Source organism: Bacillus rossius, chromosome 1 (genome assembly GCF_032445375.1).
Source record: "Bacillus rossius redtenbacheri isolate Brsri chromosome 1, Brsri_v3, whole genome shotgun sequence".
Taxonomy (NCBI): domain Eukaryota; kingdom Metazoa; phylum Arthropoda; class Insecta; order Phasmatodea; family Bacillidae; genus Bacillus; species Bacillus rossius.
The window spans coordinates 11475114-11489749 of NC_086330.1; the positions used below are offsets into that span (position 1 = coordinate 11475114).

Below are 14636 nucleotides of genomic sequence, written 5' to 3' on the forward strand. Positions count from 1 at the left end.
GATGTGTTTAGGTTTTTTTTTGTAGTAAAGACTTGTAGTTTATCTCAATTTCCAAGTAATATTTCCGTCAAATTACACAACCTTCTAAAGTTTTAAAAAAAATAGCGAAAAAATATATATTTGTTTGTATAAAATGACACTTGATGTGAAGTAGCTTGGCTTCTGGGTTGTAGCCGTGTCCTTGGCGGATAATTCACCGACGTTTCGGTCGACATTGCAGTCGCAACCTACTGTAGGTAACTGCTCCCTGATGATGGCGACTGCAATGTCGACCGAAACGTCGGTGAATTATCCGCCAAGGACAATGGCTACAACCCAGAAGCCAAGCTATTCCAGACGATGACCGTGAAAGCCTGCGCACATTATTGACACGTGATGTGTAGGGGCAGGCATTTTTCGCGAAAAACTCTGAACGCCTATTAGACTGCAACAAGTTATACCAGCACCAGCGGTTCCTTCCTCGTGATTGGCGGCCGTCTGCGAGAGAGGTCGTGGCTTTATTTGACGAAGCCACTCAGGACGCGTTTGCTTCTGTATTGAATTACTGTGATTGGTTGTACTGTCATTAGACATGTACCTGAAAGAAATGCACCCAAATAACGAATCACTAGAGACCTGTAAAATTCGCGATTTCAAATCCCTAAAGGATAGACTCCATGATCCTCTATGCACTCGTGCAAATTACATATGCTGATTGGTTACCGACTCGTAACACCTGTTGACTGGAATGATCGTGATTCGCTAATTCTTCTGTTAAAGATTTTTCATTGGCCGAGAGTCCTTCAGATAAACTGTGGCCCAATCACTGAAGCAAAATAATGTCAAAAGTATTTGGACTCTATCCTATCGCGAAATAAATCCGCGAATTTTACAGGTCTCTACGAATCACAGACAATGCTACAGTGTTTTAACTTTCAGCTAGTCTCGGAATGTTTTCGCGAAAAGTGCATGCCCCTATTGATGTGGTGACACATCGGACAGCCTGTGTGGTAAAATGTAGCGCAATGCCGCGCTAGGGACACGGGAACTCGAGTACTCCTTTCAGTAAGTGGACAGCGATATTTTTACCGTCACGGGGGGAGGGGGGAGGAGGGACAGACGGGGTCACTCACGAGCGTCGCTTCCCGGAAGTCTCTACTGAGTAGCGCAAGGAGTGGTCAGGCAGGGTAAGGGGGGTCAGAGTGGTACGAGGGACCCAATAAAAGGTGCGGAACGACTCACCGGACATCGGCTTTTAATATTCCCGACGAATTGTTCCATAGAGAGTCATCTGCGCATCCCGTGGGAAGTGACGGTTCGCTTAAAGGGATGGTATCTTGAATAATCTTTCATATAATGTTTCGGCTTTTCAACATTATCTTCAATAAACTCATAATATAACAATATTTAATTGTTCATGAGAGATTATTCTAATTAAAAAAGTACTTATTTGATTATTTTTATGAATTTTAAATAAATATTTTATTTCAGTCCTAGCATGTACTGAAAGCAAATCATATTGCAATAAGTTTTGGATTTTGTGTTATTATAAAACCTTCGTCTTAAAAACTTTATTTTTAACACATCATTAATTAAATAAATAAAAGTATGGTTTTTTAAAATTCATAAAGATCTGAATTTTTTTATGGTTTTGAGGAAACCAATTTTTTTTATTTAATTGTGATTTATATAATAAAATAAATAAATACACCACAGAGATTTCATGCTTTCATTTCATACTATGACTGATATAAAAATTTGTCTTTAAGTTCACAAAAACCATTAAATAAAGGTTTTTTAGGAGAAAAAAAAACATTCTAAACAATTAATTGAATAAGGTTATGTTATGAATTTATCTAAATCCATATGCAAAAAAAGCAAAATACTATTAGCGAAATAATATAGGTTACAACACCCCCTTAATGCTCTGTCTCACATGCCATGTTGGTTGTTTCATTTTATTGTCATTACTTGTACTGAAGGGATAGCTGACTTTAATTTGTTGTTGTCAGAAATTGTACAGCTAAATATTATCTTGGCGTTATGTTCGAGTTGTTTAGAGGCGCGGTGGTCGGGTGATCAGTAGAGACTGAAAACATTCGCGGTTTCAATGATCTCTAGGATAGACTCCACGATCCTCTATGCACTCGGCCAAATTACGCCTGCTCATTGGCTACTGACTCGTGACACCTTTTAACTGGGTTTGCTCTTGATTACATACTTGTTCTGCTTAGAGTTTTTCATTGGTTCAGAGTCCTTCAGATAAACTGTGGCCCAATCGATGAAGCAGCACGAAGGTAATAAAGTTTTGATTCTAGCCTGTCGCGAAATGAATCCGCGAATTGTTCCTGTCTCTAGTGATCAGAACACTCGCCTCCCACCAAAGACGACGTGGGTTTGATCTCCGGCGGGGACAAACTCGGTTTTTCCCAAAAAGGGAAACGTAGTGGACGTTACCCGTGGCCTTTGGGTTTTATTCGGAGTACTCTTGCTTCCCTCACCAATTCATTCCGTCGCTGCTCCACACCCTGAACTCAACTCACCTCACGCATTATCCAGGCAACCGGCTACTGTGAGTGTCAGCCCCATTCCATCCATGCAGACCCTGCCCCATGCGGGAGGCTACAAGCCGATTTTCATTTTCGAACTGTAAAATTTCACGCACGTAATTACTATTTAAACATTTGAATTATTTTTACCGCTATTACATAGTGTTTATTAATACACTGTTTAAAAACTTTTAAGACGAAACATATAATTAAAAAGATTTATTGTGAAAAATTTATAGTAAGAGCGTTCAATTACATATTAGTAGAGACTGGAAAAATTCGCGAGTTCAATGACCTCCAGGATAGATTACACGATCCTCTGCCTACTTGGGCAAACGGCGCCCGTTCATTGGGAACTGAATTTTGAGGCGTCTCAAGTGGGCAACTTGTGGTTGGATACTTCTTTGGTTGATTTTCTCTAATTGGCCAAGAATCCTACATATTAACAGTGAACCAATAGCAGAAGCAGCAAACGGTATAATTATTTGAATTTTAGCATATCAGGAAATGAACCCGCGAATTTTTCCGGTCTCGACACATTAGCAATGACAGGTAACAACCCTTCCTGAAATTACAGTTTCTCGACCTATTGATGCCGACTGTCTCGTCGTGGTTGCCTGTACACTGGCTCTCGTCGAGAAGAATTCTGGGTTCAAGTTTCGAATTAGGCGTTGGTGTAAATTATCGTCTAAATTTTGGTTACGAACTTATCAAAGACGACATGCCAAATGAGGTAATTATATTATTGTTTTTCGGCCCTTGCACTAATAACGTGGTCTATAAAAAAAATGGCTTTGCACCAAGGTTTGAGATAATATTAAGATGGTTTAAAATAAATTCAAACGAATTTGATACTAAGTAGGTTTTCAGTTGCTTTTTTATTTCAACCCATGTTTTTATGGTAGTAGTTCGTTCCATCAAAAAATTGTTTCAGCCAATGTTTTAGATAAAAATTATAAGATTTACAAACAATTTGAACGGCTTAGATTGTATCCTTCCCACCCTTGTTTTTTCCAACCCTTGCAGTTATGGTTGGTTCAATAAAAAATTAATTCAAACGAAAGTTGTATATAATAATTTGGAGTTTTACAATAAACCAGAACGGATTAACAGTGTACATGGTACGTAAATTCAGATTTTTTTTATTTATACCTATTTATTTTTTCAACCCCCTGCAAGAATGGTTCTTCGTATAAAAATTGGTTCAGACAAAGTTTTAGATAAAAATCATAAGATTTTCAATCAATTGAAACTGATTTCAAAGTGTAGGCCTACCTACTTAGGGAGTTAGAATTTTTTTTTTAATTCTACCCTATCTTTTACAGCCACTTGCAGTTATGGTTAATCGTATCAAAAACTTATTTAGGTAAAAGATTTTGGTATTACTTCTACGAGTTATAATGCGTTCAAAGGGATGTTATATTTTTGCTACAACGATTTTTCTCTTTTTTTTTTTCATAAACCTTTCCCCATTTCTACCCTTTTTTTTCGGATTTGGCCAATTAACTAAATCGATCGAGATTTTCCACTTCTAGATTTTATGTACCAGTTTGGAAGTGATTAGTGAACAATTGAGACAGTGTTTTGGGGTCTATGAACTATGAAACTAAAAACTATAGAAAAAAAATTTCTCAAAGTCGCACCATGGTAACGGCTAGAGTAGGTGGTATTTCTTTGAAATATACCTAATAAATGAATACAGCATAGAAAAATTCCGTAGAGGGAAATAGTCTAAAACCTTTTACAGCACAGTGAGTTGACAACAAATAGAAAACAATTGCAACAGTAATAGTAAATAAAGACTAAACGCGACGAACAGACAAGCTGCCCAAAGACGGTGCTGTATAGTGAGCAGGTAACGTGGAACAGTAAATAAAGACTAAACGCGACGAACAGACAAGCTGCCCAAAGACGGTGCTGTATAGTGAGCAGGTAACGTGGAACAGTAAATACAGACTAAAAGCGACGAACAGACAAGCTACCCAAAGACGGTGCTGTATAGTGAGCAGGTAACGTGGAACAGCAAATAAAGACTAAAATCGACGAACAGACAAGCTGCCCAAAGAAGGTACTGTATAGTGAACAAGTAACGTGGAACAGCAAATAAAGACTAAAAGCGACGAACAGACAAGCAACCCAAAGAAGGTGCTGTATAGTGAACAGGTAACGTGGAACAGCAAATAAAGACTAAAATCGACGAACAGACAAGCTACCCAAAGAAAGTGCTATATAGTGAACAGGTAACGTGGAACAGCAAATAAAGACTAAAAGCGACGAACAGACAAGCTACCCAAAGAAAGTGCTATATAGTGAACAGGTAACGTGGAACAGCAAATAAAGACTAAAAGCGACGAACAGACAAGATATCCGAAGAAAGTACTGTGTAGTGAGCAGGTAACGTGGAACAGCAAATAAAGACTAAAAGCGACGAACAGACAAGCTACCCAAAGAAGGTGCTGTATAGTAAACATCAAAAGTGAAACAGTAAATAAAGACAAAAAGCGACGAACAGACAAGCTACCCAAAGAAAGTGCTGTATAGTGAACAGGTAACGTGGAACAGCAAATAAAGACTAAAAGCGACGAACAGACAAGCTATCCGAAGAAGGTACTGCATAGTGAGCAGGTAACGTGGAACAGCAAATAAAGACAAAAAGCGACGAACAGACAAGCTACCCAAAGAAAGTGCTGTATAGTGAACAGGTAACGTGGAACAGTAAATACAGACTAAAAGCGACGAACAGACAAGGTACCCAAAGAAGGAACAGTACAGCGTGGACGACACAATGCACGCGGTGTGAGACTAGTAGCGAGGCGGTGACGCATCACAACGCCGAAAAATGTTATTGCAGGAATGCCACAAAGGTTTGGTTAGGTAAGGTTAGGTTAAAATAGGCTAGGTTAGGCTAGCCTAGGTTAGGTTAGGTTGTAGTATTTCGGCGTTAAGTTGCATTTAAGAAACACACACAAATTCATTCAGTTGTTTTTCATTTTGCTCCTGTGGCCCCCCTCCCTCCAGCAACATTTTTCGCCGTTACTTTATTTCGGCGTTGTGGTACACAGCAGTTTTATAGTTGGCGTTGCGGTCAATTTGGCATTCGGCGTTATGGTATTCGGCGTTATTGTACGATCGACATTGTGGTATTTCGGCGTTGTGGTAACGACCCAGCAGCGGCGAGGTGCAGCTCATGTCCGCAGTGCCGCCAGACATCCTGGACGAGGAGACGAGCTCTTGTCCGCAGTGTCGCCCGACATCCTGGCCGAGGAGACGAGCTCTTGTCCGCAGTGCCGCCCGACATCCTGGACGAGGAGACGAGCTCTTGTCCGCAGTGCCGCCCGACATCCTGGACGAGGAGACGAGCTCTTGTCCGCAGTGCCGCCCGACATCCTGGACGAGGAGACGAGCTCTTGTCCGCAGTGCCGCCCGACATCCTGGACGAGGAGACGAGCTCTTGTCCGCAGTGCCGCCCGACATCCTGGCCGAGGAGACGAGCTCTTGTCCGCAGTGCCGCCGGACATCCTGGACGAGGAGACGAGCTCTTGTCCGCAGTGCCGCCTGACATCCTGGACGAGGAGACGAGCTCTTGTCCGCAGTGCCGCCCGACATCCTGGACGAGGAGACGAGCTCTTGTCCGCAGTGCCGCCCGACATCCTGGACGAGGAGACGAGCTCTTGTCCGCAGTGCCGCCCGACATCCTGGACGAGGAGACGAGCTCTTGTCCGCAGTGCCGCCCGACATCCTGGACGAGGAGACGAGCTCTTGTCCGCAGTGCCGCCCGACATCCTGGACGAGGAGACGAGCTCTTGTCCGCAGTGCCGCCCGACATCCTGGACGAGGAGACGAGCTCTTGTCCGCAGTGCCGCCCGACATCCTGGACGAGGAGACGAGCTCTTGTCCGCAGTGCCGCCCGACATCCTGGACGAGGAGACGAGCTCTTGTCCGCAGTGCCGCCCGACATCCTGGACGAGGAGACGAGCTCTTGTCCGCAGTGCCGCCCGACATCCTGGCCGAGGAGACGAGCTCTTGTCCGCAGTGCCGCCCGACATCCTGGACGAGGAGACGAGCTCTTGTCCGCAGTGCCGCCCGACATCCTGGACGAGGAGACGAGCTCTTGTCCGCAGTGCCGCCCGACATCCTGGCCGAGGAGACGAGCTCTTGTCCGCAGTGCCGCCCGACATCCTGGACGAGGAGACGAGCTCGGACGTGACGGCGCGGGAGGGAGACAACGCCACGCTGACGTGCCACGCCAAGGGTCGCCCCCGCCCCAGGATCACCTGGAGGAGGGAGGATGGCGCGCCGCTGCTCGTCAGGAGGGGCCTCCGTGGCTCCGTCAGAGGTACGTACTGCGTCCTGCCTGGCTGACCCCTCGCCGCCTTCGGCTCCCGTCTGCGGGCCGGGCCGGGGAACATCGCCGGTTCACAACCACGTGTTCGAGGGAGATAGGTAGGGACTGGAAAAATTCGCGAGTTCAATGCCCTCTAGGATAGACTCCAAGATTCCCTACGTATTCGGGCAAATTCCACATGCTACTTTGCTAATTAACTTCCGAGACCTGTCAACGAGAATTCTTCCGATTCGAGACTTTCTTTGGTTGAAGGGTTTTTCACTGGCTCAAAGTCCTTAACATACACTGTGAGCCAATCACAGAAGTAATATGAAGGTACCGTTGTTTGGATCCTAGCATAGCGCGAAACGAGTCCCGTGAATTTTTCCGGTCTCTAGATATAGGTTGTGGGCATATGAGTATTTAGTAGAGACCGGAAAAATTCGCGGATTCATTTCGCGACAGGCTAGAATCAAAACTCTTATTATCTTCTTGCTGCTTCATCGATTGGGCCACAGTTTATCTGAAGGACTCTGAGCCAATGAAAATCTCTAAGCAGAACAAGTATGTATTCACGAGCAAACCCAGTTTAAAGGTGTTACGATTCAGTAGGCAATGAGCAGGCGTATTTTAGCCGAGTGCATAGAGGATCGTGGAGTCTATCCTATAGGTCATTGAAACAGCGAATTTTTCCAGTCTCTAGTATTTAGATACACTAAAAAAAATTGAACTCCATTTTTAATATCTTATACGCTCATTCGTTTTACTTGTTTTTCTAATATTGTTTTTTTTATTAGTTAAGTGATTTGTTATTTTAGTTTGCACGCTTTAATTTCATCACATTTTTAAGTCAGGGATATAATTAAATATATTTGATTCCCTTTATCCAGTCGCAACAGCCAATGAGAGAACAGTAGGTTGTAATTTTGGCGAAAATAATATTAATGCAATACCTTAGACTAACGTCATTATCGATTAACGTAAACACAAAAAAAATTTCGTGGTTGGTACTGATAACTAAAAATTACACTAACCCAAAAAACTTTATGTGTTAAAAAAAACTATGTTCACAAAAATGCTGGTCAGATGTCAGGGAAATAATAATTTGGAAGTTAATATAGTTACGTATTTGCTAACTACCAACCGATGTCGGATAAATTGCGAAATTTCATTGGCGAAATTAACAGTAATATTCCAGTTGTGAACCTGATTCGCACAGGTCACGTGCACAGTCGTATGCATGGCCTACTGTGAGTTCGCTTATTATTTTTTTAAATTGTAAACCCAGCCTTAAGCAGGATGCGCGCTCGTACGGCTCGCCTCGGCTCGGTGTGTGTGTACATATAAATAGTGCATCCTTTTTAGCATAGTTACCAGGCAAAGTTGAATTTTCAACAATTTTGTGCAATAAGGATAAGTAGAAACAAATGGAATAAATAACAGATATTTTTTGAAGTGATAACGTCTTATAAATCGATGAAAGCCAGATGCACGCACGAAAAATTGTCACGTTCCACCTGAGCCGAGCGTGCAAGAACCGGCAAACCACCGCGCGATAAAATATTCTATAATATCAAACAGGTTAAGGCGGGCTTTTTAACTAATTGTTCGTGATTATATTTGAACAAATTATTTAAAATTCAATTTTGCAAAAAAAAACTGTAAATAATATTTGAAAATTAAAAAGTATGAAATTTTTCATCAATGTTTTCTTATGACGTTATCACGTAAAATTATCGTCCGTAAACCGACTATACAGACAACCCCCCTTTTTTTTGTATTAAAAATAATAATTCTGGTGGCTATTGCTAGGTTTTTGCTTCATGTTTCTTTCGGGAAAATTTTATTTCGCAGTAATAATATTTTTGATGTCTTAAAAATCCTGAGATTTTAAAACGCTAGGTAAAATTAAATATTTTTTTTTTCCAAAATAGTTTACGATTTAAATTCCATTTCATTCTCCTTATCGATAGTGAATAAGGACGTTAAAAAAATGCAACTTTGCCAGCTAATAATGCCAAAAGTATTGCGACATATGTGTGTGTGTGTGTGTCGTAATACTTGTGGGGCATTATCAGCTGGCAAAGTAAGTATATTTCGGCCAGTGTGATAGTGTGCCGGTCAGACCTCGCGGGAGGTATGCCTGATACGTGTCCGTGTGCCCCGCAGAGGACACCCACTCCGGAGACGTGCTGCACTTCTGGCGGCTGGACCGCCGGCAGACGGGCGCCTACATGTGCATCGCGTCCAACGACGTCCCTCCCGCCGTCAGCAAGAGGATCGCGCTCAACGTACACTGTGAGCTCTGCGTCCGGCCACAGACTTCTCTCCGTCAGGGGCGACGTAACCCCCACAACCCCCTCCCCTTTCCCGCACCACACGTCACATCACCACCACATGTGAATTACACCATTACAAAAAAAAACATTTATTCAACTTAGATGACAAATAAATGTATTTATTTGCAGTCATTTAATTTTTAGTACAAGAAAAAATTACCAAATTGATAGAGACCTGCAAACTTCGCGGTTTCGGTGGCATTCAGGATAGACTGCACATACCCCTGTACACTCGGGCAAATAACGCAAGTTCATTGGCTGCCGACTTGTAAGTCATCCCAGCTGGTTTGTCTGTGATTTGATCCTTCTTTGGTTGAGGGTTTATAAATAGAGACCCGTGAATTTCGCGGATTCAATGACCTCCAGGATGGACTCCAATATCCTCTAAACACTCGGGCAAATGCCAACTGTTCATTGGCTGTTGACTTGTGAGTCGTCTAGACTGGGTGGCCTGTGATTCGACATTTATATGAGTGAGGGTCTCTAATTGGCCCTCAGTCCTCCAGATTAACAGTGAACCAATGACAGAAGCAGCACTAAGGTATAATTATTTGAATTTTAGCATAACACGAAATGAATCCGCGAAATTCACGGGTCTCTTTTTATAACTGGTTGAAATTCGACCAGATGAACAGTAAGCCAATAGCAAAATTATATAAGAGGTATGTGTGTTTGAATTCTAGCCTATCACCGAATGAATCCGCGAATTTTGCAGGTCTCTAGAAATTGACAAATAATCTAAGAGTAGCACGTTGGGTACATCCTTTCACAGTACTTGTCATAAATGCTGCAAATCAAATGAAAAGTTCATCAAATGATACAGGAATGTGTATGTGCGGTGAATCAACGGAAAGAACAGGATTCTTGGTTATGATAAGTAGTGCTGGTATTGAGGAATAACAGATTTTTACTTCAAGGTGTTTGTTATTTTGAGAAATATAATTGGACATTCTAGACAATCTCTTGATCGATCGGCTATTTGTGAGAAAAATTGATTTAAACACGGAAAGCTGGAACTAAAACTTGACTTAGCGGGCTCTTTTTACTGGAAATGTTTTTTTTTTACAATGCCCTCAAAATACAGCTTTGAAACTAACTTTTGCTCTATTGAAATGATGCTCAGGGTCTGACTGTACTCCCCCTACACCCCCTCTCACCCCTGCTTACCATCTTCCGCGTGGGGCCAGGCAGTCTGAACGCTACGACAACTTTAATGGCGGTCCTCTGCAAGGGGAGCGTTGCCTTTATTGGGCCGGGCTTTTCAAGATGCGTTTAACCCCTTCCACGCTGAAGGGCTGTGACTCGTGCAGAAGTAATCTCTGTACTTTTACAAAAGATTCTTTTGGAAAACCAGTCGCCAAGAAATAGCTTGTAATACTACAGAAAATATATTTAATGTTTTTTTTGCAACACATGGCTATGGTTATTTTCGCATAATGAAATACGTTTTTTCGAGCCAATTCTGAGTATTTCTTACGAAAATTGGCTGATAATTTTACATATTAATTAATTTTTTATCCAATCAAAATACTTATTTTCAAACCAGGAAAAGCAATCCATGAGAGGAGTCTATAAAGTATCCATCCAACAAAGCAAAAGCCCGTCACCATGGATACAAACCAAGCTTCAAAAATGGAATAGCGTGATCCGTTCAGCCATTTTAACATGACTATCCCATCGGAAGAGTGGATTTTTTTTCCGGGATAAAAAGTGGCCTATGTCACTCTCCGGCCCGTAAACTGTCTCTGTGCAAAAAAAAAAAACAAAGCCATGTTGATCCGTTGCTTTGTTGCTGCGTGAAATTCCAAAACCAACAAAATTTATGATATCAGTAGGATAACATGGTATAATATATTATAGATAGGGACCGGAAAATTTCGCGGGTTCAATGACCTGTAGGATGAACTCCATAGTTCTACGTACACTCGGTCAAATGTCATCTACTCATCATGTCATCTACGTCTTGTGAGACGTCCCAACGTAGCAGCCTGTGATTCGATAAAGCTTTGGTCAGGTGTTTCTCATTGGCCCGGAGTCATCCAGGTGAGTTGTGAGCCAATAGCAGAGGCAGCACTGAGGTATAACTATTTGTATTTTAGCCTATCGCGAAATGAATTCGCGAATTTTTCCGGTCTCTAATTATAGAGTTTGGGCACCTTACAGAATAGATAGGTTCAGCGTGTGGCCAGCGCACAGGTCGTTAGAGATGAAGAGGGGCGATCAGACGAGAGAGGAACATGCAGGGATGAATAAGCGGGGAGTAAAATGGGAGCAACACGACGAGACGCACAAGTTAGGGGAAACGTCAGCCACGTTTTCCACTTGCGGATGACCCGGGCGTGACCCCGCCGGGAATCGAACATAGCCCGCGCCTTGATGGGAGGTGACTGATCCGACCACTCGTTCCACCGTTACGGACAAAAAAAAGTTTCTTTGGTTTTATGTTGTGTGGTTGGTAGTGTCAGAATCGTTTGTGACCCATTTCAGAAGGGGGGGTTAAGGAATGATGTTTAACCTGGGAGTGAAATCTCTGTTTACTTGTATACTCCGTGTGTCCGTCTGTAGAGACCTCACTGTGGAGACCATGATGAAAGGAAGGGAGGTGGAACAGTCCGGACACTCAAAACTCGTCCTCCGCTGCGCATGATGTCACACGGTCGTGCAGACAGCGCGCGCTTGTAGTTACTACCGTCGCGTCACATCCCAAGAGCGACTGACTTCAGCGAGTAAATTGACTTCTGTGTGTTTAATTTGACAATTTACACGAAAATCATCCTCTCGTAACACAGCGAACATGCTTAAAATAAATATTTTTTCCTGTCTTTAAAAAATGGTGAGGGAAAATTATTTTTGGACCGGGTGTATGAGCTACTGAAGGAACGCAACAACCGAAAAAAAAGCAACCAACGCAGGAAAAAAAACTATCGTCTATAAAACACGCAACACGCAAAAGACGTTACCAAACCTATGATCTGAAATTACAAGGCAAATTTCTCCCATGGCTTCTTTCGATAGTTCATTGTTCGAAAGTTTAACAAGAGAAACGTGATGCATGTAATAAAAACATAATCGTATTCTTCCATGAGCCTTTGGAACTTTCCGGAACACTTCTCATCGATTATAGACGTCAGAAAACGTAAGAAGTTGAAAGTTGACCGTCGCATTGTCGCGTCTTGCGTAGTTTGTAATCAAAAACCCTTCCTGCGTGCAGCGGAAAACGTAAGAAGTTGAAAGTTGACCGTCGGATTCTCGCGTCTTGCGTTGTTTGTAAACAAGCACTTCCTGAGTGCAGCGGAAAACGTAAGAAGTTGAAAGTTGACTATCGGATTCTCCCGTCTTGCGTAGTATGTAAACGAGTACTTCCTGCGTGTTGCGTCTGTTGCGTGGCTCGTGAACAAGCACTTCGCTGCTGAGCACTTCCTTGCGTGGCTCGTGAACAAGCACTTCGCTGTCGAGCACCTCCTTGCGTGGCTCGTGAACAAGCACTTCGCTGTCGAGCACTTCCCTGCCCGGCGCAGGGGACGCAAGGGGCAGCCTCGCTGAGCAGACCCGGTGCGCGTGTGCCCCGCAGTCCCGCCCAAGGTGACGGTGCCCAACCAGCTGCTGGGGGCGCCCCTGGGCACGGACGTGCACATCGACTGCCTGGTCGAGGCCTCCCCCAACACCATCAACTACTGGGTCAAGAACCGCGGGGAGATGCTGCTCAACGGGTAAGTAAGTATCGCTTCTCCGACGCCGACCACCGGGTTGCGTCCGGCGCCGCTGATGACGCGCGTTACCCGTCATCTTCTCATAGCTAGAGACCGGAAAAATTCGTGGATTCGTTTCGCGTTATGCTGGGATCCAACTACCTGTACCCTAGGGCCATGCATATTTCGCGAATAAATTTGAACGCCCATTAGTCTGCAACACGGTATACCAGCACTAGCGATTTCTTCCTTGTGACTGGCAGCTGTATGCGAGATTAGTCGTTGCCTTGTTGTGACCGAGCCACTCAGGACGCGTTTGCTTCCAACGATGATTTACTGCCATTGGTGTCGTAACAATCGAAATGCGCCTAAAATAAACTCACCCATTCACGAAACACAGACGATGCTACAGTGTTTTAACTTTTGGCTAGTCTCGGAATCTTTTCGCGAAATCTGCATGCCCCTACCTGTACCTTCATATTACTTCTGTGATTGGCTCACTGTTTATGTTAAGGACTATGAGCCAGTGAAAAAAACCTTCAACCAAAGAAGTATCGAATCGGAAGCATTCTCGTTGACGGGTCTAGGACGTAATTAGCCAATGAGCATGTGGCGTTAGCCCGAATATGTAGGGAATCGTGGAGGATTCTTTCCTAGAGGTCATTGAACTCGCGAATATTGCCAGTCCCTACTCATAGCCTAACTAAAACAAAGTGTGCTTGGGAGGGGTCCGGGCTAGGGAGGGATCTAGGTGCGTCTCAGGCCGAAGCCTACATGCTGGGATTAGCCGTGCATCGTGTGCTAGGAGGGGATTGGCCAGCCATGGCAGCGATGGAAGCCATGAATACCTCCCCTCACTCTTAATTCTATACTATAATTGGAGCTAGCTTGTGCCCAGGTGAAAACCTGCATAGACACAGGGAAAACCCTGTGGACAGTGTAAATTTCGCATGCGTTAAGTGCAGGAGAGTACAGGGGACAGAGGATGGTCAGGAAGAAGAGTTGGACAGAGTAGAAAAAAGTCTACCATGCAGGGGGTTGTTGCACTTGGACTCGTGGTCCACTCTATAATTTCGTCCTGGTTCCCCCACCACGTACCAAAATATTCTCCTCATGCGATCGGAATTTCCGTAAAGCCCGGAAATTGTAGCCCCCTCATAAAGAATTTTCCCGTCAAAATACTTCTGAACGCTAAGCCTTTTCCGGTGGTTTCTATCTTGTATTTGGCGGCCGTCTGCAAGAGAAGCTATTTCCCTATTTGGCTCGGTTAAATTCCGCGTGTGCTCCCTCAATGAAAGGCTGTGATTCGTGTAGAAAGAAACTCCGCTACAGACGATGCTACAGTATCTTAACACATAGCTAGACAAGGAATCTTTTCACACACAAAAAAGGCTCATTATTAGGGACTGGAAATATTCGTGAGTTCAATGACCTATAGGATAGACTCCACGATTCCCTACATATTCCGGTCAAATGCCACATGCTCATTGGCTAATTACTTCCGAGACCTGTCAAAGAGAATGCTTCCGATTAGATACTTTCTTTGGTTGAAGGTTTTTTCACTGGCTCAAAGTCCTTAACATAAACTGTGAGCCAATCACAGAGGTAATATGAAGTTACAGGTGTTTGGATCCCAGTATGACGCGAAACTAATCCGCGAATTTTTCCGGTGTCTACTCATTATAAGTCCTGTTTCTCAGGTGTTAGCTACCTGTTCATAAACTTCATCCGCCGCAGGACTTTGTAAAAATGTATC

At 43.6% G+C, this 14636-nt stretch overlaps 1 protein-coding gene across 2 annotated transcripts in view; it reads left to right on the forward strand.

Moving 5' to 3' along the window:
- The window catches only part of LOC134541960 (lachesin-like), an 84373-nt gene that overhangs the window by 57229 nt on the left and 12508 nt on the right, over positions 1-14636 (forward strand). For both annotated transcript variants that reach the window (XM_063385760.1, XM_063385848.1), the window contains exons 4-6: positions 6694-6864; positions 9022-9150; positions 12763-12901. In XM_063385760.1, the coding sequence (XP_063241830.1) occupies positions 6694-6864; positions 9022-9150; positions 12763-12901 (439 nt within the window). The remainder of the gene's footprint in view (positions 1-6693; positions 6865-9021; positions 9151-12762; positions 12902-14636) is intronic.